At 38.6% G+C, this 23245-nt stretch overlaps 2 protein-coding genes across 5 annotated transcripts; one reads left to right on the forward strand and one right to left on the reverse strand.

Moving 5' to 3' along the window:
* Positions 1-9280: 9280 nt before the first annotated feature.
* On the forward strand, positions 9281-11860 carry LOC113493301 (pre-mRNA-splicing factor CWC25 homolog). The gene is made up of 4 exons (XM_026871222.1): positions 9281-9458; positions 9611-9814; positions 10361-10648; positions 10731-11860. The coding sequence occupies exons 1-4, from the start codon at positions 9441-9443 to the stop codon at positions 11577-11579; spliced, it is 1359 nt and encodes a 452-aa protein (XP_026727023.1). The 5' UTR covers positions 9281-9440; the 3' UTR covers positions 11580-11860.
* A 5-nt stretch (positions 11861-11865) lies between these two features.
* LOC113493300 lies at positions 11866-23227 on the reverse strand. Of its 4 annotated transcripts, none has more exons than XM_026871219.1 (22): positions 22545-23227; positions 21840-22074; positions 21306-21454; positions 21106-21192; positions 20649-21026; positions 20242-20557; positions 19711-20151; positions 19005-19522; positions 18675-18809; positions 18423-18602; positions 17976-18332; positions 17768-17891; positions 15283-17669; positions 15009-15206; positions 14713-14940; positions 14158-14298; positions 13927-14078; positions 13489-13684; positions 13140-13282; positions 12578-12668; positions 12310-12472; positions 11866-11998 (listed from the first exon to the last, which is right to left on the reverse strand). In XM_026871219.1, exons 2-21 carry the CDS (start codon positions 22072-22074, stop codon positions 12338-12340), a joined length of 6591 nt encoding a protein of 2196 aa, XP_026727020.1. In that variant the 5' UTR covers positions 22545-23227; the 3' UTR covers positions 11866-11998; positions 12310-12337. The 4 variants fall into 4 exon arrangements, with proteins under 4 accessions (XP_026727020.1, XP_026727018.1, XP_026727022.1 ...); XM_026871217.1 differs by having other exon boundaries at positions 15283-17672; XM_026871221.1 differs by lacking the exon at positions 12578-12668 and having other exon boundaries at positions 15283-17672.
* Positions 23228-23245: the final 18 nt, after the last annotated feature.

Below are 23245 nucleotides of genomic sequence, written 5' to 3' on the forward strand. Positions count from 1 at the left end.
AGCCATTCGTTTTACTTACATAATACCTACATAGACCGCCTCGTTCACCTTGCCATTGAATATAAATGTCATCATATTATCATCAGCCTGTTGTTCGTAAGTATCAACGGAGGTACATGTTACCTACACATGTAAAGTCATTCATACCTAGGTATGTACCTACATATATTATAGCAAGTGGTGGCTCCGAAAGGAGCTAATTACCAGAAAATTGTAGAGTTCAAATATAAATGCCCCCGTCCATTTAGTTTTCTAGCAAAAGTAGTTTCCTGCATACTTATTTATAAACCATAATAGTCATTCCACTCGTTTAGATTATTGTATACGGCCGGTGTATGATAGTGCAGTCGCCTAACGCAGTTTATCACTTATGTGATAACGTAGAGAAACAAATAAATTATCAAAAATATCGAAAGGCAAGATAATTTAAAGTAAACAATCATAATGCAATTGAGTTCTGTTGCACACATTATTTTGCCCCCGTCTTTTATCCATGTGTTTATGTTTCAGCTTTGCTGCCGAGTTACCAATAAGTTCCATGAAAATTGATTTTACCGGGTCCCCAATTCCGCTACTTACAATGAATGAATGGAAATTAGATTAAAATTATACTATTCATGTAGTATTCTGTGTCTTCTGTGTATTAGTACACAGGGCAGAACACTCACTTTCAATACAATGAATTTCCAATCATTTTGTTGGCCAAATGCTTAGGAGAATATTAAAAGTGTAAACTTTCTTTAATCTTATTTTCATTCATATCGGCAATTGTAATTAGCGGAATTGGGACACTGTGTGACACGAAGTTTAGACATACAAAAAAAGCGCTTCCAATTGTCCTATACTTTATGTTTTAGAAAAGCCTGGTTGTAGCCCAGAAAACTGTAATCATCTAGTTCTGTCATCACGCAAAAATATGTACAATAAAATTCAAAATATTAATAGTCAACTTTATTCTGACGCAGTAGGATAAAATCTGAAGATCAGAGAAGTTGTAATAGTTAGTCAAACTAATTTAGAATTCGCAATGGTCGTTTTCTAACGTGCTTTTCGAACATAATATGCTTTCATGTTTACACTTTCTGCGCTATAAAAACGAGAACTTTTTTTCGACCGGTATGATATTTTTTTACAAAAAGAGTGACAGAATAGTGGAAGAAGTAGAATAGTGGGCAAAAGAAAGAAAGGGAGGCTATACAACAAATGAGAGGATGAAATAAAGCGCAAAGGAGGTCCAAACTGGATACAAATAGCGAAATCCAGAGAAAGCTGGCTCGATTTGAGTGGCCTTTACCCGCAAAGGAGCTCTTAAAGAATAACCTTACTTAATTTAAAAACTTACAATAAAAAAAACCGTTTAAATAGCAATAACAAATTCATTTTCTCATTGATATTAACACCTAATTAACTTTGTATTAACAATACTTTTTGTTCTGGAAGAAATAAAATGCTTTTTTTATTTATTTATATATTTTTTTCGCCGAGCATTCGACTTCAAAGTTTATTATACTTGAATGTTTATGTTTATGGACATTTTAAGTCTTTAAATATATTTTGTTGTATATTATTATTTGTTCACAGCGATGTATTCCTTGAATAAAAATCGCGCATGCCAGTAAGGTTTCGCTTTTCTTGACTTTTTTCCACACTAGCTAGTCTATTGAAATATATTAATAAACTAGCTTTTCGCCCGCGGCTTCGCCCGCGTCGATGTCGGTTATATCGCGTTTCCAAGAGAACTCTTCAAAAGTCCGGGATAAAAACTATCCTATGTTCTTTCTCAAGGTCAACTCTATCTCTGTATCAACTTTCATTAAAATCGGTTCAGTAGTTTAGACGTGAAAGCGTAACAGACAGACAGAGTTACTTTCGCATTTATACTATTAGTAAGGATTATGTAAAAATATGATGAAAAAAAAAAGCTTACGGAAGCATAAGACTTAGATTTATGCTACTGACATTCTGTTTTCTTTATCACCTGGAAGTATAAATTGTGTACACCAATCGAATTCATTTATTTCATCGCACTAACACCGTCGTACCGGGAATGTACTCTTAAACCCTAGCAGTACAAAGTCTTATTTATTAGCAACCTTATCAGCGAGAACTACCTACCTAGGTAGCTGAGATTGGATTGTTATTATGTTTCACTGTATCCCGCGACGGAACGGTTGAGGTTTTCTTACTTTTTATTATGTGATGGTCATACCATTTTAAAAAAGACGTGATGAAAAGAAAACTTTTACCGGGGCACTACCTCTCATTATTAAAAATCACTTACTTAAATCTTTTAACTACAAGCATTGGATGTGGTGGTAGACATCCTGAACCCCGATTCTGCTAACTACAATGGCCGATGAATGAATGGCAGTCTGATTAAATTTGAAAATACTCCTATTCTCTTAAGTAGTTTGCCAACTCAATAATTCAACGCAAAAGTAAAAAAATAATACAAAGTAGGAGAGTTAACAATTGATACATACCTACTACTTATGAATCATTATGATTATCCTTATTTTAGTTGTTTTTTGTTATACTTTTGCAGTTTGTTCGCACAAAAACTCAATGTTCTTTGCTCACACCAAAAATACACGCCAGCCATTTACGTCATCAAATAAAAAAAACCATGACCAAATCGTGTATGTAGTAAATAGGTTTGAACTTTGACACGTTTATTCTAATATAAATAGGTATATTTTAAGTATGGCGTGTATTGTGATGCAACATATTATGTATTTACCATACTACATATTTTGATTGTGATAAGAAGGTATAATTATTATTTATTTTATTTATTCAATTATTACAGGTACACGTTATACTTATGACATAGTACAGTGTCTCAGAAAACAGTACACACTGTTTGTCTGCGAGATCAAAAGTATAGTATAAACTTATAAATAAATTTAAATTATACATATTATCTATATATATAAAAATCAATGCCACTTTTCGTTGTAATTCCATAACTCAAGAACGGGCTCACCTATCCAAACTAAATGCTTAGGATTTGGTCGGCATATTTAGTAGATGGTTTATGTGAAGTTTGCACAAAATCGGTCGAGCGGTTCCTCATTTGTCACATTTTTTGTAATAAATGAATTCAATAGAAACTTTTTTCACAGAAACTTTTTTGAAGTTTTGTTGACAGGACAAGCACGTTGTTATGTCATTCATGCCGTCAATTCATTTTGGACGTGGTTTGATTAAATCATATTATCAGCGATAAATTTCTTTTCACATAATTGCATTTGCAGTGCATTCATACAAACGGTGAGTCCTGAATTTATGTATACTTTTCTAAGTTGCCGTATATGATTTCACATGGCATCATATGCGACAGCTTCTTGGGAATTTGTTTTTTTTTTGTTCTAATTTTTTTTTTCGATTTTTAAGCGAAAACATATGTGCATACGGGAAAAATGCCACCAGCCAGACGAGCAAATATAGGTCGGCGAACGCGTAATGCAAATGATGTGGCATTACTAAGACGATCACAGACTGCAGATGAACGCGCACAAGCTAATGCATCGCAGCGTGAACGTAATGCACGCAATAGATTTGTTAACCCAGTACCTGTACTGAATCTTGCACGGCCATCACGAATACGTCGTGCTGTTTTGGCTGAAATGATGCGTGCTGCTTTTAATTACAACAGTCAGATTGATTATAGTATGTATTGATACATTGGAATGATGGACGCAATATGTCCACATTGTGATGCGGCTAACTTTCGAGGTGAAACACCCGGCATGTGTTGTGCTAATGGCAAAGTGAGATTGCCAGCATTAGAAACTCCACCCGAACCATTGTATTCATTTATTTTTGGGACATCGCAAGCGTCGAAGCACTTTCTGAGTCATATTCAACAATACAATTCGGCATTTCAAATGACTTCTTTTGGTGCAACTAAAATTATTAGAGATAATTTTATGCCGACGTTTAAGGTAAATACTTCAACAGGATTATTCCATGTTTGTATCAATCTGAAGCATAAAGTATATTTAAAAAAAAAACTGATATAAGATTTACCTAAAATTGTATACATGTTACAGAATCAGGGCCAGATTTATCATCAAGCTGGTTCGTTATTGCCATACCCCGACGCTGATCATCAATTTTTGCAAATTTATTTTATTGGTGATGAAAATCGTGAATTGGATCAACGTTGTGCGTGTTCACCTACAAAATGATCCAGCTGCCCATGAGTTCTCAAAACAATTGTTAGAAATTGGTGACGGCAAAATACAAATCGACAGAACCAACGGATTGATCGCTGTACCGAACAATTTTTGTACAATTGCGCAATCGATAGATGAATTGATTGAATGTGTTTTTCCGAATATTGTTCAGAATTACAGAAATCATGATTGGTTGACAGAACGCGCCATTTTAGCACCGAAAAACATTAATGTCAATGCAATTAATTTTCAAATTCAAGCGAAACTGCCAGGCGTAGTCACGAAATATAAATCAATTGACAGTGTTATGAATCAAGATGAGGCAATGAATTATCCAATTGAATTTTTAAATTCATTGGAGCCGGCTGGTATGCCACCGCATTGCTTGAATCTGAAAGTTGGTTCTTCGATTATATTATTGCGAAATATTAATCCACCAAAACTGTGTAACGGAACCAGATTGGCAGTGAAAAAGTTATTGCCAAATTTGATTGAAGCTACGATCTTAACTGGTAAATCAAAAGGAGAAGTTGTTTTGATACCGCGTATACCTATGATTCCAACTGATATGCCTTTTGAGTTCAAACGTTTACAATATCCTGTGCGTTTATCATTTGCGATGTCCATCAACAAGGCCCAAGGTCAAACACTTCACGTTTGTGGTGTGAATTTGGAGGAACATTGTTTTTCACATGGCCAGTTATATGTTGCCTGTTCCAGAGTCGGTACCCCCAGCCGTTTGTTTATTTATGCTCAAAATGGAAAAACAAAAAATACATATTGTTTATCCAAATGTTTTGGATTAAGTGTGTTGTAAATAGCTAGCAATTGATTTCGATTTTAAATAAAATATATTTTTGATTAAATAAATGAATTTGATGTTCCGATTTGTTTATTTTATTTCACTTTATACGTAGCGAAGCACGTACCGGGCCGCTAGTATTATTATATAAACTTAACAAGGTATTACTTAATATTGATTTTATAAAGGAGTGTTATTATGGCAGAGTATTTATTAAATATTTTTTTAATTTAGACTTCAATTTATTTTTATTTTGTTCACTGTAAACTGTTGAGGATATATGGATTATCTATGCTTGTTCTTCTATTTATAATAAGTTGTGAGCAAACTAGACTACATGAAAAAAAATATTACTTAGCTACTTACCTACCGTTTGGTCTGAGAAATTTTCAAAATGATCAGTTCTTGTCTAACGTACTAAAGCTACGTAAGTTCGTAACGCAAGGTTCGTTAGGGTCGGCGTCCTCTTTTACCTAAATATTATACTTATATGAAGCTTTTTATTACCTACATGACCCCATTCTTGGTGAGATAATAGGTGCCTATTATAACTACGGTTTTAGCTTTACGATTACGACTGACATAGCTAATTTATGACAGTATTGACCAATCAGTTTACTTGGTTTCTGAGGCAGAGCAGGACATCAATGCAAACTTCCTAGGTCTACTGGGCCCCAATTCCACTATTTACAATGGCCGATGAATGGATGGAAATTAGATTAAACTGAAGCTATTAGTATTCTCCTAAGCATTTTTCCAACACAATTAGTATTTCTAGAGTTTTAAGCGAAATGTGATTCAAAACCCAATTCCGCTCATTGAGACCTATGCAGCAATAAAATAAATAAAAACACCTACTCCATTTTTTTTACAGTATTAAGTAGGTACTAAATAAAGATCATAATTCATAATATCGAGCCTCTTCGATGAGTTTTTATTAAATCTTACAGGGCCTACTGCCAACCTTCGCAGGTCGGCGAGGCGGTTTAAGAAGAACCTAAACCACAAGAAAAATGTCTACGGTCTGCCAATGGCAGTACAATGCCAATAGTCTGCCAATGGTCTGCCAGTACACTGTCGTGGTAAGTGCGAAATACGATGATTAGGTACAGGTACTGATTACTTAAACATATTGTAGATACCAGTTTATATTGTAGTTAGTAAATAACCTCGACTAAGTGTACCATTGTAGATGATATGTTTGTAGGTACATGTTTTCACTAATACGAGCTCACACGAGTGAGAGATCCGTGAATTTAGAGCGTTGTTAATGGCTGTAGGTAGGGTTGCCGGGGGTCGAGACATATCCAGATATTATAGTAAGGCTTTGTGACTGTGTGTTCGGTCTAGCCAAATGGTGGCCGGATTTTGTTACGTATTTTTGTAGTACAGCCTATTAATTGTTACCAGTAAACACAAAATCCTCAATAATTTAGGGTGTCCGACCAGCTTGGCTTGTCTGTCCGACTATTAAGTTTTGCGACCTGGTAACCCTAGCTGTAGTAACCTACGCTGTGGGTCCGTTTCCATCTAACTCATTCAGTACCTAGTTTTAGCGGAAAATATTTCATTTATTGAACAAGTAATCCTCATATTTTACTCTACTATTCATGGCAATTGATTACCAAGTCGATTTAGTAGGATTGGTCGATTTTTGGTCTTGATAAAAGTTACGTTGGGCTACATACCCACTCACCTAATACAATAATAAGTATACTAATCCATGATCTAATCAATTCACTGTTTATTTACTACTTTAATTATTTTTTATTACTTCGATACCTACCTCCTACGATAATTTAATTATTCTTCCACGTGTAAAACATAACAATTTGAAGTAAACACACCTATACAGTTTCAAGTCGTAATGTGACCTATTTGAAATAAGCTATAAGTATATAAGTAGGTATTTCACATAAAGGATCTCACCTACATGTAGGTATATATTTCCATTTCATACTGTGTCAGAGGAAAGGTTCGTAGTTCACAAAGTGAACAGTGACGAGAGCTCAAGCAAGAGGCGAGTGCGGTGGCAGAGCGGCGCGCGGGCCGAGAGGGGAGTACCGACACGCGCTGCACGGTCACCGAACGTTCGGAACCGCGGTGCTGAGGCCGCGCGGCTCGTGCGCCCGATTCAACCTTCCTCAACGCGACCGCAACTGACCCGCGCCACGGACTGCCGCCCGCACCCCGCCACTCCTCGCCGCGCCGCGCACCGCCACTGAACCCCGCCCGCCCGCGCTTATTCTTTCGCATGTCCGCTTCATACTTTATACAGGTAGTCCGTGTTCTATACCTACCTACATCTACTTATTTTTGTAAGTATAATAACATCTTGTAAGAAACGTTATTAACGTTCCTCACAAGCTGAATAAAAATTAATAACTGCAATGGGTTTTGCTCATAGGTACAATAAGAAGAACGTAGGTACCTACGTTTATTATTAATGTAGGTACGTACGAAAGTTATGTTTATTAATAAAAATTGAAAACCATTTTGAAGATGATTTAAGAGGAAGAAAGCTAACTAAGTATCTGTACAAATGTATAGGTAACCTATATGCCGTACGGCTTTGATAATTTGAACTCAGTTTCAGATGCATAATAATTTCGTCATTATTATTGTTTCTTGACTATTTTATGTACCTAATGATTAATGTCAAATTACTATTGTCCTATATAGATAGGTACTTTAGGTAAACACTGTAAACAGTAATGTACTTTGCAATTTACTAACTACTTAAGGGTTGCTGGTTGAGCTGAATAATTATTCTTTTTTTACCACAATACATAGATCTCGTTGAATTAATTCGATTAAAATCGTAAAGGCGAACCCCTTTTCAACTATGAGTCATAATTTCCGAGAAAAACTTATCGTAACAGAATACTTGGCTCAGTATTAATTATTTTGCAGATATCATTCACATTCTGCTATTTCACTTAATGAAGTGACACAATTTGTAGGTATTTACAAGTAAATAAACTAAAAATTGTGTCAAACATTGCTATTGGCAAAAAATGGTTGTGAAGACGAGCCTTTTGAATTCATTATAATTCTAGCATCATAGCAACACTGCGAAAGCCACTAGGTACGTCGAAAACGATATTGATAGTTGTTATTTCATTTAATCAACATTTTTTCAACATTAGTTAGTTTTACCGCAGTGGTTGACATGAACATTACTAATGCTTATAATATTATGTTGTTCATCAAGCTAAGGTTAGAATGAACTAGCTTCGGTTCGCGGCTTCGTTACAAGAAGTATTATGCCAGATAGTAAAATGATTACATTCATTAAACAAAGCCTGGCCCCCAGTTACGCTATTTACAATGGCCGATGAATTAATAAAAATAGGATTAATATGACACTTCGTATTTTCATAAACTCGAAATTCTGTACGGGGTGAAGTGAAACACTCACGATACAATAAGTAGCCAAATTGGGGCCCTAGGATGAATGACAGATTGCGAAACCTTAATTAATAATAAGTAGTTCCATATATACCCAAAAAAAAAATACAGAACGCTAAAAATAAATTACATTAGAACAAGTTTATTAAGAACCATAAAAATGGCTGTAGTGATCCAGTTTTAAAAATTAAAAGACATGTCAGAGAAGATAATATGCTATGGTGGACTTTTTTGTAGACCTGTTTTATTTCTACAAAGTTAGGTTTATTATTTAGATCTTTCTCTTAGCCAGTCAAATTCAGAAAAAGCTGGTGTTATTCTTAATTTCACAAAGCAGAAATGTACATATCTGAAATAACAAACGTCGCGGTGTGTAGCTCAAGCGTAAGCTATAACTGCTTCAACCGTACCTTCTAGGACCAAAATACTTAGTCGCGCTTTAAAATCATGACTATTGTCAGTACATCAACGACCATAGACTGTTTTAGTGATGCCAGGAAAAAAAACACGGAAAAGCTATAATGTTTTTTGCACTGCTCAAGTTTTATAGTAGCTTGAATTAAACTGTAATACATATACAGTTTACCGATGCTAAAGATGACGTTTAAGGTAAGTAGTGTCAGGCTCACTTTAACAAATTAGGAGCATAAAATCCGTTTAGAATTTCGTTAGGCCATAGATACACAGCATAGCACAAAAATAATATACTACTAGGTCTGTATGTGAAGCTCGTACGTTTGCAGCATATTATATTGTAATATGCTGCAAAATAATTATACTCTTCTAGAGTATATAATGTCTTTGTAATGAACGCAGGTGACTTGTTTTTAGTTATTAGCGGAATGAAAAGGTCTATCATAGACAAACAACAACTGTCATGTAATCAATTGCTAGATTGCTAGTGTCATTTAACTGTCAAGTGCATAAATACTAAATAGTCAAATCGTAAGAGGATTTTAGTAAAACATTCTTTAAATTAGGACTTAGCTCGTAAAGAGTTATTAAAATACATCATAAGATCGTTCTAAAGATACGCTAAGTGTGAAATGGGAGGAGGAGACTTGGTACAGTATATTTATAGAGTGAACTTTCTATTTGTATTTCTGATTTCAAATTTTTTTTTTCTTTTTGCAGATACGATTCAATTTTTTTTTAAGAATTCCCCGTGACATTCTTCTAAGGCATAGTCCAAATTGATTAAATTGTTTCATTTCAGAACTCGAAGAAATCATGGCATCCAAACACTATGAAGAATCAGGAACGCGTCTGGAAGGCAGAGCAAGCTGCTGCGGAGGAAAAGAAGAGGATGATAGAGTTACAACGTGAGCACGCTGAAGAACGAGACCGGAGTGAATTGAACAACCTCATGAAACATGGCAGTACCTCAGCCAACGACAATCGCTTGTCTTGGATGTATGATGTATGTAGAAAACATTTAATTTCTCATAACAAAAACATATGACAATATTGACCTCTCACATAGTTTCGTTGACGAAATTGTTGTTCATTGTAACATAATCCATTGCTGAAGTGGTTTTTTAAATGATTGTTAGAGTATAAAAGTTGACAAAGTCTGCAAACCATGGGAAATGCTGTCATGATAATGAACTGTTTGATTATTTTCCTCATTACACCATTAAAATATTGTTTGGTATAATTGTCATTTTAAATTTAGCTTACCATATTTGTGTAAGGCTCATTAATAATATCCAGGAGATAATGTATAGGAAACTTTTATAAGTCATGATAGGACTTGAGCTCTATTGTACTCTATTCAACTGTTATAATTGGCATTGAGAAAACTTATTTTGGAGTTTTTATGTATTCTGGAATGATAAAAGCTGCTTAAAATTACCCACTCCCAAAAACAGAAAATTGTTTCAAGTTACAGTTCAGTTAGTATAAATAATATATGGAATTTGTATACTTCTCTACTCTATTAAATTTTCTAGTTCATTTATTGCAGAAACCTGATAAGAAAGTAGAACAAGAAGCTTATTTGCTTGGAAAGTCTCTTGATAAAAGTGCTGACCAATCAGAGAAGCCAGAACAGGATGCGATCCCGGCTGTCTCACGGAGGGTAGTGGGGTCCAGCATGATAACTGCAGCTGGCGATACACAAGTTGACATGTCCCGGAAAATACGAGAAGACCCTTTGTTATTGATAAAGGAAAGGGAGCGAGCTGCCCGTGCTGCTTTGTTAAACAATCCATTGCAACGGCGTAAACTGGCTGAGTTGCTAAGAAAAGAACAGGTAAGCTACTAAATGCTTTTCATATTGTTTTAGGTATTTGTTGTGTAGCTAAAGTACTTATATAATATTTTAAATATTGCAGGATGCAAAAAAGGAGTCAAAATCTAAGAAAGCACCCAAAAAGAAAGACAAAAATCTTGATGATTTACTTGCAGCCAAATTGAATGCTTTGGGAGGTAAGAAAGGTCTTGATTTAGCTACTCTTCTTAATTCTGATGATTCCTCAGTGGAGTCGTCACCTGAGGTGAAAAAGCAGAAAAAGAAAAAGAAGGAGAAGCGACAGAAAAGTAAAAAGAAGAAGAAAGAGCATAAAGATTCTTCCAGTGATGAAGAACAATCAAAGAAAGAAAGCAGTCCTGAGGTTCAAAAATCTAGTAAAAGATCAGCAGATTATCACAGTGACAAGAAATATTCCATCGACTCCCGGAAAAGGCAAAGCTCCGAAAGCGGTAAGTACGGTGAAGATGAAGTAAAGTCTAAGAAAGATAGGAGAAATTCTCCCGAACAGAATAGAAAAGAATACACGCGATACTACGACCAAGGTTATTATACTAGTACGCGAAGTTATAAGGAAGAGTACTCAAGTAAACATGACTCAGGAAGACGGTATCCCAGGGAAGATGATCGACGGAACAGGGACAGTGATCAACGAGAGGGTAGGAAGCGAGGCGGCATGACTGAGGAGGAGAAAGCTGCTCGATTAGCTGAAATGGCGGCTGCAGGAGCTGAGCGGGAGATAGAACGAGGGCGGCGTGTAGCCGAGCAGCGAAGCGCCGACGCTCGCGCGGAGAAAGCCGCGCTCGTACCCAGGATCTCCTCCCACAGTGACGCACGAGCTCTGCCGGACTCACTAGAAAGTCGAATTCATTCTAATCGGCATTACATTCAAAGGGATAAACGACACATGAATGAAAACTTCGCCCGGAGATGACGACTTTTACTTTTGTTTAATATTGGAAGCCTGTAAATACTTCAATATAGAGCCAGACTGTGCTCTCATATAGTGATGAAAGCCTTGTTAAACCACTGAGTTGGCAAACACTGACTCATCTCTCATCCCAGATATCTTAATTTGTATGGACCTACGTGAGTTCAAGTTTTCTAAAACATTATAATATGTCAGGTCTGAGCTACTTGCGTTGGCTGATCAATATTATGTACTACTTTTATGTCCTATGTTTTTAAGGATAATAAATTGGACTTTAATAAACATATTGTAGTATTTTATTTTGTGTTAATATGTATTATAAATTATTGGGTACATTATAATAAATACATTATTCTTTGAAGCAACCGACACAAAAGTCGTCTGAAATCTTGTCAATCCAGTGGAATCTTCTCTTTTACTATCTGTAACAGAAATATAAATTTGTAGCTGCAGTAAAAGCAACATAAACATTAAAAAAAAATTGGAGTTGGAGTATATATTTTTTTAAATAATTAAAATTATGTTATCGAGTAAAGTTTGTGTAGTAACAATTTATTATAGCTTACTGGTTTAGTCATGTTCAGATTAAAACTAATGTTGTTGCCATACAAAGTATAAAAACGTTTGTCTGTTTGAAATGTTGTTTGGAATGTTTCTGTTTGAAACATGATTTGATATTTGACGGTCATGTACGTCCATGACTACGTAGCCTCAAGGCATGTAGGGCTTGTACCTCCGCACACATCCCGGCATAGATGGGGTCACTGTCCCAAGGCCCGCGCTCGGGCAGCGGGAGTGCGCGGCGGCGCAGCTCGGCCACGAGCTCGGTCACGTCCATGATGGGGATAGGGTCTAGGCCGCGCGCCAGCCCCGCCAGGTACTCCACGTAGTGCGTCCTGCAAGTACAGCCTGTGTCAACACACCTCGACGAGGCCCCGCTTGTAGAGGCCGTCTAGCGAGCCGTAGGGCCGCGGCGGCGGCCGGAGCGCGGCGCGCCGCACCAGCGTCTCCAGGTCGTCCACGCCCAGGATCGGTAGCGGGTCGACACTGCAGCGCCGAATCAACCGACTCAGGTATTCCAGGTAATGGTTCCTGCAAGCACATGCCTCACTCATCGCCGCGCTCGCCTCCCTCACTCTTGGCTATTTTAACATTTCATAAGGGTAGTGAAGCTAATTGCTTGTAAATTCTATGTGAATGAATATAATTTAGACGACACCTCTACAAGTACTTTTTTATAATGTGGAAACAAATTTTAATATTTCTGACACAAAATCTGTGTTACTCAACTAGGAAACCTATTTCCGGTTGCAAACCGTAAATTTTAGTACTTAGTTCGTTAGTGATAAATGTCAATGGTAATATATAGTAGTTAAATACACCAATAAAAAAATATTATCACATTATTTCATTGATTTCATTTATATATTTAATTAAAAAATAGTATTGTTATTTTTTAAAATTTAAAATAAAATTATAAGAAATGTTAATGAGACCACATTGTAAAGATTTATCTTATATAGGGATAGCATGAACTTGTAGATAGTTCCGATTAATCCTTACTTGCAGAGCCCTGCGTAATTTGTGGGGGCTTCACTGCCACACGTGCCGTCCACCAGTCCAGTGGGTGTTTCGCGCTGCAACTGCACGGGGCAGCGTCCGGTACTGCCTTCGGCAGCGTTCGATTCAAATGTTACGTTGTTCATCTGAAATTTTATCAAGTGCTGGTTAAAATTTGTGCCTCGGTACTTTTTTCTGTCCATGTTTGAATCAAGATTTTCAACACGGCATTAATAATTTTTAAATAAGTTGAGTGTAAGTTACTAAATTCAATAACCTGGAATAAAATAAGCCTAGAGCTAAGTCCTACAACGCCTTGATTTAACTTCGTCACGACAAAAATCGTACGTACCTGAAGTAAAGTTTGTAATTCGTGGGGCTCCTTATCACGTAAATAAAACAAACAATTTCTTGGATGATGCGCATGCAATCCCAATTTTGCACAATAATCACTTAAACCGCATCGTGCGCCCATTGTGAATGGTTTTCCACAGCCGTAGCAAAACTCATATTTGCATTGAGTACAAGTAAAGTGCATGCAGCCCCCTCTGAAATGTTTAATAAGTTGTATTACTTTGCAACGATTTTGAAACACGTCTAAACAGACGAAAACGAGATATTCGGGCATTTTAATATTATAATATTTAATATAATATCAACGGAGAATATTTAACAATAACGTGTTCAGAACACGTTTGCAGCTGCAACCTGTGTCAGAGTATTATTAAATTGACTTTTAATTAAATACGTTTTAAAATGTGAAAAAGGTATTATTTCTTTCATGCTATACCTGGACAAGGAGTACTTAAAGTGGCACCGGGGACATTCCAGGCCATTGTCCCTCAAATGTTGCTGTATTGCCGTAACTGAACGTTCAGGATCATTGTCCTCTAACCATGCTGTATATTGTTCACAACTCAGTCCTTCGTGATTAGCTGTCCACTGAAAAAAAAAGAATGAATAGAGGGATTCGTGATGAGGATTATTTAGATTAGGATTTTTCGTTATTTGATGAACGTACCGGTTTTCTGCACGAAGCGCAGCTTATAGACCTGCATTCTGGGCATCGGATTCGTTTTTGTTTCGGATGAACAAAAAAACCAGATGAGCATTCCATACACCATCTAAAGTTTGGATCGCGAGCCAAAGTTCGGTCTCGTAACTGTAATCAGTATAAAACTTATTTAAAGAAAAGAAATAACGGTTCAATTAACTGTGGGGTTTGCAAATCCTACTACTATTATAAAGGCGAAAGTTTGTAAGTATGGATGTATGGATGTTTGTTACTCTTTCACGTAAAAACTACTGAATGGATTTGAATGAAACTTTACCACAATATAGCTTATACATCAGAATAACACATAGGCTACAATTTTTGAGGTTTCTAATGTGAGGTCGTAAAAAAACACATTTTTTGCGCTTACATTGCTAGACTAGACGGGACGAACCTGAAGTCCACGCGAACGAAGTCGCGGGCAAAAGCTAGTCTGTTTATAAAGGGGTGTACGAATATTTTTTTGCACAAATGACTTGTAGGATGTAAAATGTATTTGTGAATTATATTGTTGTCAATTACCTTTCTTTGAAACAATTCATGAACTTCTACTTCGAGCAAAGTTTTCAAAAGTATGTCCAAATGTGCAAAATATTCAAGCCAAGCATCTTCCGGTAAGCTTTCCAGTTCGGGTAGCTTACAATACGGGCATACGCAGTCGGCGATACTTCGTTCCGTAATTTGTACGGTAAAATATAGATGTGCACATTCTCGACAGCAGCGATGCGTACAACGCAACATTGACACCATCTATAAAAATTTAATCTGTTAGCCTGGGCACAGAAAGGTCAAGAAAAGTTAGTATTTCCTTAGCTGACCTCATGCTCAGGTAAACGGGATGCACAGAGTTCACAGTCTTGATATAAATACGCGAGAGCTGAAGTGAGGTCAGCGCATTCGAGAGCGGCTAATAATGCAGCTGGTGGATCGGCACCTTGCGATATTAATTCAACTGCTAGTTGTGCCTGTTCCCATGTTTCAGTCGCACCTTCAGCGAGTAGCATTCGGGCTTGCCTCTGAAAGTACATGAGGTAAGTTAGTAGAGTAAATAAGTTTGTACCGGTACTGTTTGAAGCTGATATATTTTATTACCTCCGGAGAACCTTCTGGAAGTCGTACTTTAGCCAAATCAATTATTTGTCCGGAAACACGACGCATAGTAATTGGCGGAGGCGGTGACGGCGGTCTATGTGTTGATTCTTCAGTAGGTCTCATAATTTGTACTTGCGAGTCTTCAGAATCGCTTTCGGTCCATTCATCTTCAGTCCGACACGTTTCGCGGAAAAATTGTTTCTTTTCTTTTGTAGGCGTTGTTTTGGGCGGGGAGATCTGCTTTTCCTGTTGATGTTTTGTGGGTGGGAGAGGAGCTTGTTTTTTTTTGCTAAGCGTTGAAGTTGATGGTTTAACTTCGGGTTCTTCAGGTGGAGTGGGAGCAGGCTTGGAGGGAGTTACTTTGTTATTAAAGAGTCTAGTTTGTAACTGCTTTACATGACCACTTGTAATATTACCAAAATGAGTTTTAGGTGGAGCAGGTGCAGGATGTTGCTTAATTGATGTTCGTCGCACAGGGACCTTTGAAACAATGAGCTTGGGTGCATTTTTGTCATTTTTTGGTTTGTTACTTGGTATGATTTTTACTAGTTTTGGGATGTTGGACTTGTTCGTTGTTGAGTTTTTAATACTACTGGTATCAATTGTTGTTTCTGAAAATACATTTTCGGATGTATTAGTCGCTTGTTGGATGAGAGCGTTGGGATTTTCTGGTATTATATTATTGATGTTGCTATTGGATACAACAGCAGCAAGGCCTGTAGAATCATGCGCCTCATTTATTATTACATTTTCTGTGATTTTGTGTGAGTTATTTTCCACAAGGTTATTAGTTTCTGAAGGCAATGTGTTTATATTTTGGTAAGTTTGATTATTAGGCTCCGTGTTTGGCAAAGAATTTATTTCATCTTGTATATCAATTTTTTCAGTCTGTGGTTCTTCAATGTACTCGACTTGTGCTTTTAATTTAGGATGTTCATTTTCGGTAATAATTAATTTTGTAGGTACTATGGCTTTCATTTGGGAAATTATTATTGACTCCTTTGCAAGTAATTTAACATTATTCGTTTCTATTTCTTTGTCTGTATTTTGGGATGCAACAGGTTCATGATTTACATTATTAAATTTATTATTTTGAGAAGTAAGATCGTCATAAATTTCTTCGAAGCTGTTTACTGCAACAAACAAATTATTATTTAAATCTTGTTTTCTCGTTGGCTTCGGAATATTGTCAGCATTTGAATCCACCACTTTTACTGAAAAGGTATGTTCCTCTTGCAGTGTGCGAGCAATTGAATCAAGCATTTCAATGTTTACATGTTTGAAATCTTCCAACTGATTTTCTACATGGTCTAATGCTTCTTCAAACGTATCATTTTCCTCAGAACTAGATCTGTACTGATCTGCTATGACCTCATTTTGAATTGGTTCTGGGTCTTCGTCTTCAGAACTTGTCATTTCTTTTTCGTCTGATGTTAGGTTATCTGTTCTTTCCTCCGATTCACTAAAACTTGACTCTTGTTCATCATCAGATCCCTCTGAACTAGTTTCAGATTCACTTTGAGACACTGTCCTACCATCAATAGAATGAATGTCAGAATTAATTTCTTCTTTCATCTGTTGTATAAGTCTTTGCGTGCTATCAACAATAGTTGACAAATTGTTAGATTTGTCTTCAGTTTGTATATAATTATTTTGTTCAAGAATAATTTCTTGTGTTTCAGATGGAATGACAAAATCTTCTGTAGGACTTTCTGTTGTTAATGCTAAATTATGATTATCTTCGTTAGAAACTTCAAATTGTTCCATAACCTTTATTTTTTCATTTTGGTGGTGATTTTTTTCTAGCGTTTCATTATTAATCACAATCACGCTATGCTGTGGGGTTTGTTGCTTTTGGTTTTCTGCGTTATCGCTATTTGAAACATTCATGTGGGTTTCTTTACTTTCTTTTAAGACTTTTGGTTCCATAATCGTCGTGTTTGTGACTTTAAGTTCATTAACATTTGCAATATCTGCATTATCGTTTGTTTTATTTATGTTGGGTAAAGGACTTGATCTCGTAAGTGCATTGTAGGCATCTATAAAATCATTTTCAGATTGAATAAAATCAATAGGCTGTGCTTTTTCAATGACATTATTATTTGCAGGAGTTGCAGGAGGCTCATATACTCCATTACCAGATAACAAGCCCTGTAAAAGTAGTTTTTCATCAACCAAAGGAATCCCAGCTTCTTGGAGGAGCATCTTTAGTTTTCTGGCTATATCATCTTTATTTTCAGTTACAGCCTTTTTGTCGGAGTAATTGTCTTCCATAAGATTTGCTTCTCGTTCATAATCATTAATATTCACATTAAGTGGTAAATACATCCAGTCGTCGTCTTGAAATTTAGGCGGTGTCGGTGCTTCAAACTCATCTGAACTATCTTCTGCTGAAATGTAAAGTGAAGGTTATGACGTGTTACGATGATGATGTGATCTTGTATTGCAACGTTATTTTATTGTTTTGTGGTTCGTTTAAGATTACCGCGCAAGCGGTGAGATTGGCGGGATGAGGAGCGAGGAGGTGCAGCGTCGTCGTCTGCGCCCGCAGGGGACCCCCAAACGTGACCTCGTAGTCGTCCCTCTTCTCCAACACTAATAACGTCCGTCTAAAAATATTTTGGAAATAAGTATTTATGTTGTTATGCTTATCGTAATTAAACGAGATAAAAATATTAACAAGCTAAATATACCTGCCGACGGTGTCTATCTACGCATTCTGTTACAGCAGGCCACATTGCTCCTCTATGCCTAGCAAGAGCCGCCCTTGCTTCCAGCTCAGTAATGGCGGCTGAAGGAGCCAGACGTGCGGCAGCCGCACGCACTCCAGCACATAGACTTGGCCAGCGTTCTCGTAACCAAGCCAATGGTGCCGCTGGACTCTGAGTCAACGCAGCTTGTACTTCCGCGGCGCTGAATCCGAGCCTTTCAGCTTCACCCATTAACTGAGCTAATTCCATTCCTCTTTCCGCTTCGCGCTTGGCCCCCGCTCCAGCTAGAGCTTCAAGGGAAATAGCCCGGGTTGTAGACTGACGTTCAGGAGAGGGTGCCTGGAAACGTACAAATGAATGGGGCGAGTATTTAAATCGAATCATATGACACTATTTTATTTTGTTTGACGGCGGGATTTTTTTTTGTACCTCAGAGCCGTAATAGCTAGACCGGTGATTGGGTCTCGCCCGGCGTAAATCGAGATGCGAGGCGCGTCGAGACAGGCGACTGTTGTAATTGTCTGCCCATTCACCTCCGGGACTGCTGTCACGCTCTCGCCACTCCCATCTGCTACTCGCACCTGCTGTTCTCACACTTCGGTCGCTTTCCTAACACATTAAATAAGTACGTTATTGTACGTCCAAAATAAAGCAATATTAAAAAATATATGTAAGACTTACACGAGTATCACTGGACATAGAATGTCTGCTTTGAGATCGTTCTCTTCTGATATCGTCACGAAAACGTCGCCGCGGTCGTGATCTTGATACTGACGATGCACGTTCCCATGCAGTCGAATTCGGAACTTCGTAAGTCTAAGTAAATATAATACAATGAGTAAGAATCAAGTTCTACCAATTCATATTATTACTAAGCTACTAATAATGTGAAGAAATTCTTAAATCACGAATAACAAATAAATAATATTTTCGATGTATTAAAACAAATGGATGGAGAGGCCAGTTTTTGTTGTTCTTGGTAAACATGATGCCAGTTCCGTATAGTTTTACCTGCGTCGAGATGCTTTGCGGTGGTGGTGATGTGCCAGTGTTGGATACATTTGTTTTGTTTGTTGCTGAAGAAGATGGCCGCTGGTTAGTAACGTCTCGCGGTGGAGACGTCCCAGTGGACTTTTTTTGGACATTTGGCGTAATAACATTGTTTCGCGGTGAGTTTTCTCTAGGTGGTGATGGACCAACCGATATACTGTGTCTTTTTACCGTTGTCGGTATTTCTTTGCTATCACGGAAAGGAGACACCCTCATTGTTTTATTAGAATCACGAGGAGGCGATATTTCCGTACTCGTATCTCGCTTTGCCTGTTTGCCATTCCGAACCTCCCTAGGCGGCGACGGGCCCACGGCCATATCATTCCTTTCATGTAAGTTTTCGTCATAAGTGTTTTGCTCTCGTGTTGGCGTGACGAGTCGATTGAATGGTTTCTTAATATTATTTGCTTCACGTGGTGGCGACGGACCACATCCAGTGGAGGTACGTTCTTTCTTAGGTTTTGAAGCAGATCGTACTTCTGAAAAAGAAGAATGCTTTCTTAAATTATCAATAATAGTATGGAATAAGTACAGGGGTCCTTTACAACCTATTAAAGTAAGATTTGCTTTTCAGTTGTACGCGTTTACAGTGTACCATACCCGTGCCAAGTAACACAGGCGGTCTCTGACATGGTGGCAGGCGTCCAGCATACAGATTTTAATTTACCTCTATCAACTCTTGTCTCTTGAACTACACGTGCAGGTGACGGCGACTCCTTACTAGTGATTCTCAGTCTTTCAACATTTTCAATTACATCTTTAGCAACTGTTTTAGGGGCAGTGATTGGAGTTCGACAGCAGATGGCACACACCCGCACTCCAGGCTCATTAACATAGGTGCAGTGCTCGCATTGCCACGTAGTAGTGGGTGGTGGGGCAGCTGGGCCTAGGGATTCCTCTCTTTTTTCTTGTGGTTTGGAGTGGTTAGGTTGAGGAGCGTGATCACTCTCGCTTTCACTTTCGGAATCTGCGTCACTCGACGGCACCGGCGGGGGTGAAGGTGTGCGGTGCTTCGTACGCCGAGAAGTCCTGGACCGCACGCTCATGGCTGGTGAAGGTGCTCGTGATCCTGCTCTAGACCCAGTTCGGGAAACTGCACGACTCTCCGCTGAAATCATTGTTTACGTTATTATTGAACCTTCATAAATTGTAAAATACCCTACAACTATTAGAAACTCGATTCGAAATTCAATTTTACCTCTTCTGTAAGGCTGCGGAGTCTGTGGTTGGTGCATATGCTGATGTGGATGCATCTGGGCATTATGAGCTGGATGTCCTGGTGGGCAGCAAGTAGGTGGCCATCCAGGAGCATTGTTCGGCCAGGCGTGGTCGAGGCTGGCGCAGCTTCCGTAACGCCACGGCATGGGTGCACAGTGCGAACATCCAACGCACGCCGCTGCTGATTCACCACTCAACTCTAACACTGATGCACCTCGACGTAAGGGCCGATTCCAGCTTTGTATAGCCGGATTCATACCCTCTGCGTTTTCCCAATTCTCGGCAGGCGGTAGGTTCTAAAAATATTTCTTGTTATTTAATATAATCCTCAAAAATAATGATGGTCATACAAGAGAATGAACATGATTTTAAGTTTATAATTATTACCATGTTTGGATGCATCCCAAATCCTTGCAATGAACCTCGAGGTCTACTCCAGGCGGCATTCATATGAGAAAGAGTATTCGATTGACCTTGTACCGGCGGAGCAGTCGCTGCAGCGTGATGTGCGTTGGCGTGCAGGAAAGGCATGCTACCGAGGTGGTTTGGTGTAGGTGTTGTTGACAGCTTAGTTTGAAGATGTAGGGGTATCTGAGGGGCATGCTGTTGTTGGAGGGCGAAATGGTTGCCGGATGGCGCTGCAGCAATCTGGCCTGTATGTGCTCCCATCATCACAGGCATATGATGAGGAGAGCTTAGAGTAGCTCGTCTTTGGTCCACCATCATAGGTGGTTTTGGACTAGCACTCATCCTGTCTCCGCCGACCTGTAACATGAATTGCTTTAAATTATTTTCATAAAACAGATCTGTGTTGTCATTACCTTGCAATAAATATCGTTTGCACCTTGTGTTTACGCGGCGGAGGCACAGGAGGAGCGGTTTTAGGTGGAAGTGGCGGTCTTTCGTCTCGTAACTGTGACTGTGATAAGGCCTGTAATCGAAATAATTAATTACAATTATAACATGCAAGACTTCTAACTGCAAACCAATAATTTCGGTCAGAAATTGAAAAGAAAAGATTAACATGGATATTTTCATCATTACTTGTCGTTGGTGGTGCCTACGCTTGGGGTGTCGATGGTACATGTCATCGCAGGACGCGCAGAGCGCCCGGCGCCCGCACTCGGCGCAGCGCACGCGGGCTCCTCCACCCCCGCAAAGTCCGCAAGACGCACCAGCTTCCAGAGGGTGTCCTGGACACAGCAGGAATATTGAAATTCAGAATTTCCCATTACTTATTGTTGGTAAACAACATCGTTGCTTAACAGCTGAACGAGCATTGCACACCTTTGTCTAATAGGTCTTTCCTGGTCCAAATTTGTATTCTCAAGGTTTTTTATTATGTTCATTATCGTATGCACAACATACATGATCCGTGTGTCATCAATACTGAAATTGTTTAAAACAATAAGTCCTTATGTTATTGTTGTAAACAATTTTCGTAACTCAAGAGTCAAAAGTTGTCAGTATACAATACATATAAGACGTTGACTACATCACTTCGAGACTTGCACTAGAAGCTGTCGGGTATTGATAAGATGAGTTTTGTTAGTGTATTTATTTGAGTAGTACACCAACCCGTGGGTGGTCTCGGCGGCGGGGGCGGCGGCGGTTGTATCTTTGCGTTGACATACTGCTCACTGGGGAACTCGACCACCTCGTAGTCTGGTTCAGGTCTCATGGCGGCTCGCGGCATCGATGGCGTGGCCGGCCGCATTGCTGCGTGCGCAATCGTCGGAGGGCGGAAGGCGAGGTGCGCCGGCGCCGGCGGCGACGTCATGCCGCGCAGATCGCGACCGCGACCCTTCAGCATCTATGTGCATTCACAGTATAAAAGATATAACGAAGAGCCACGGTGTGATAGCTGCTTATACTTATAATTATACGTTCAATAGAATTAGATGAAAGTTTCTGCCAGTCGTGAAGGCAGGTCGTTGGAGTCTGCAGTGTTTTATTAGGATAATACGCTGCAAGAATATAAAGAATTAAGTATTTGTAAACGTTACCTTCTACAGTGCAAAAAGAAGAATAACGATATTATTAACATTTGCAACCGTCAGCTATGACCGGGATTCGGTATAGAGCGGGCGTTGTCGAGTCGACGCCTTGTCGACCTATATTCCGCCACTCATATCCCAAAATATCGAAAGTGTGTTCACTCTATGTAAATAACAAATAGCAACTACCTATGTGTTAGGTCGTGTAATATAAACGCATAGTTATCCCGGTTTAAGTTTCTTGATGACATAATTAGTTTTATATATGAGTTGCAACTACTCTTACCTTTGCCGGTTTATCACTTAAATGTCTTAAACTCTACATAAACAACACTAAAATTCACTGTTTGGCGCACCAAAGGTCATTTTTTCCCAATTATGCAATTGCACGGTCCTGTATCACTGCACTCGCGACGTCCAGGCGGCGCGCGGCGCGACGCGGGCTTGCGCGGCACCGTGCAACACTTTCCTCGCAGCTCGAGTGGCCGGTCACTGCTAATCGGGCGCCCTATGCGGACGAAATTGACAGCGGGAAGACGCGTGTGCCGCCGCCTCTATTTCTGTCCGCGGCCGCGTTGCCCCGATTCTACTAAAATTACGACGCGCTGCTATTTCCGCACTCATCCCAATGCCCTCTCTAACCAGTCAAATACCTTGCGAAATTGCTTCTTATTAACGGCTTTTGATAATCTATCAAGAGCATTTTTAGAATACTGTTTAATTGCTTAGCTCGCTAATGATGAATTCTATTTTTTAACACTGAGAGGATTATTTGAAAGCTTGCTACAAAGTCTGGACCAGTTTTACATAAGAAAAATCATATTTGTGCTATGCCGTGTGAGCGATTTCCGTAAACATTATGTAGCGCCACAGACACAGCTGACTGCCATGACTCTCTTAATGAATACTTAATTTAAAATGCATACTTAGTGCGAAAAGCTATTTAAAACAAACATACGATTGTGAACCGTTTATGGTGTGAAATAG

Source organism: Trichoplusia ni, chromosome 4, assembly GCF_003590095.1.
Source record: "Trichoplusia ni isolate ovarian cell line Hi5 chromosome 4, tn1, whole genome shotgun sequence".
Lineage (NCBI taxonomy): Eukaryota > Metazoa > Arthropoda > Insecta > Lepidoptera > Noctuidae > Trichoplusia > Trichoplusia ni.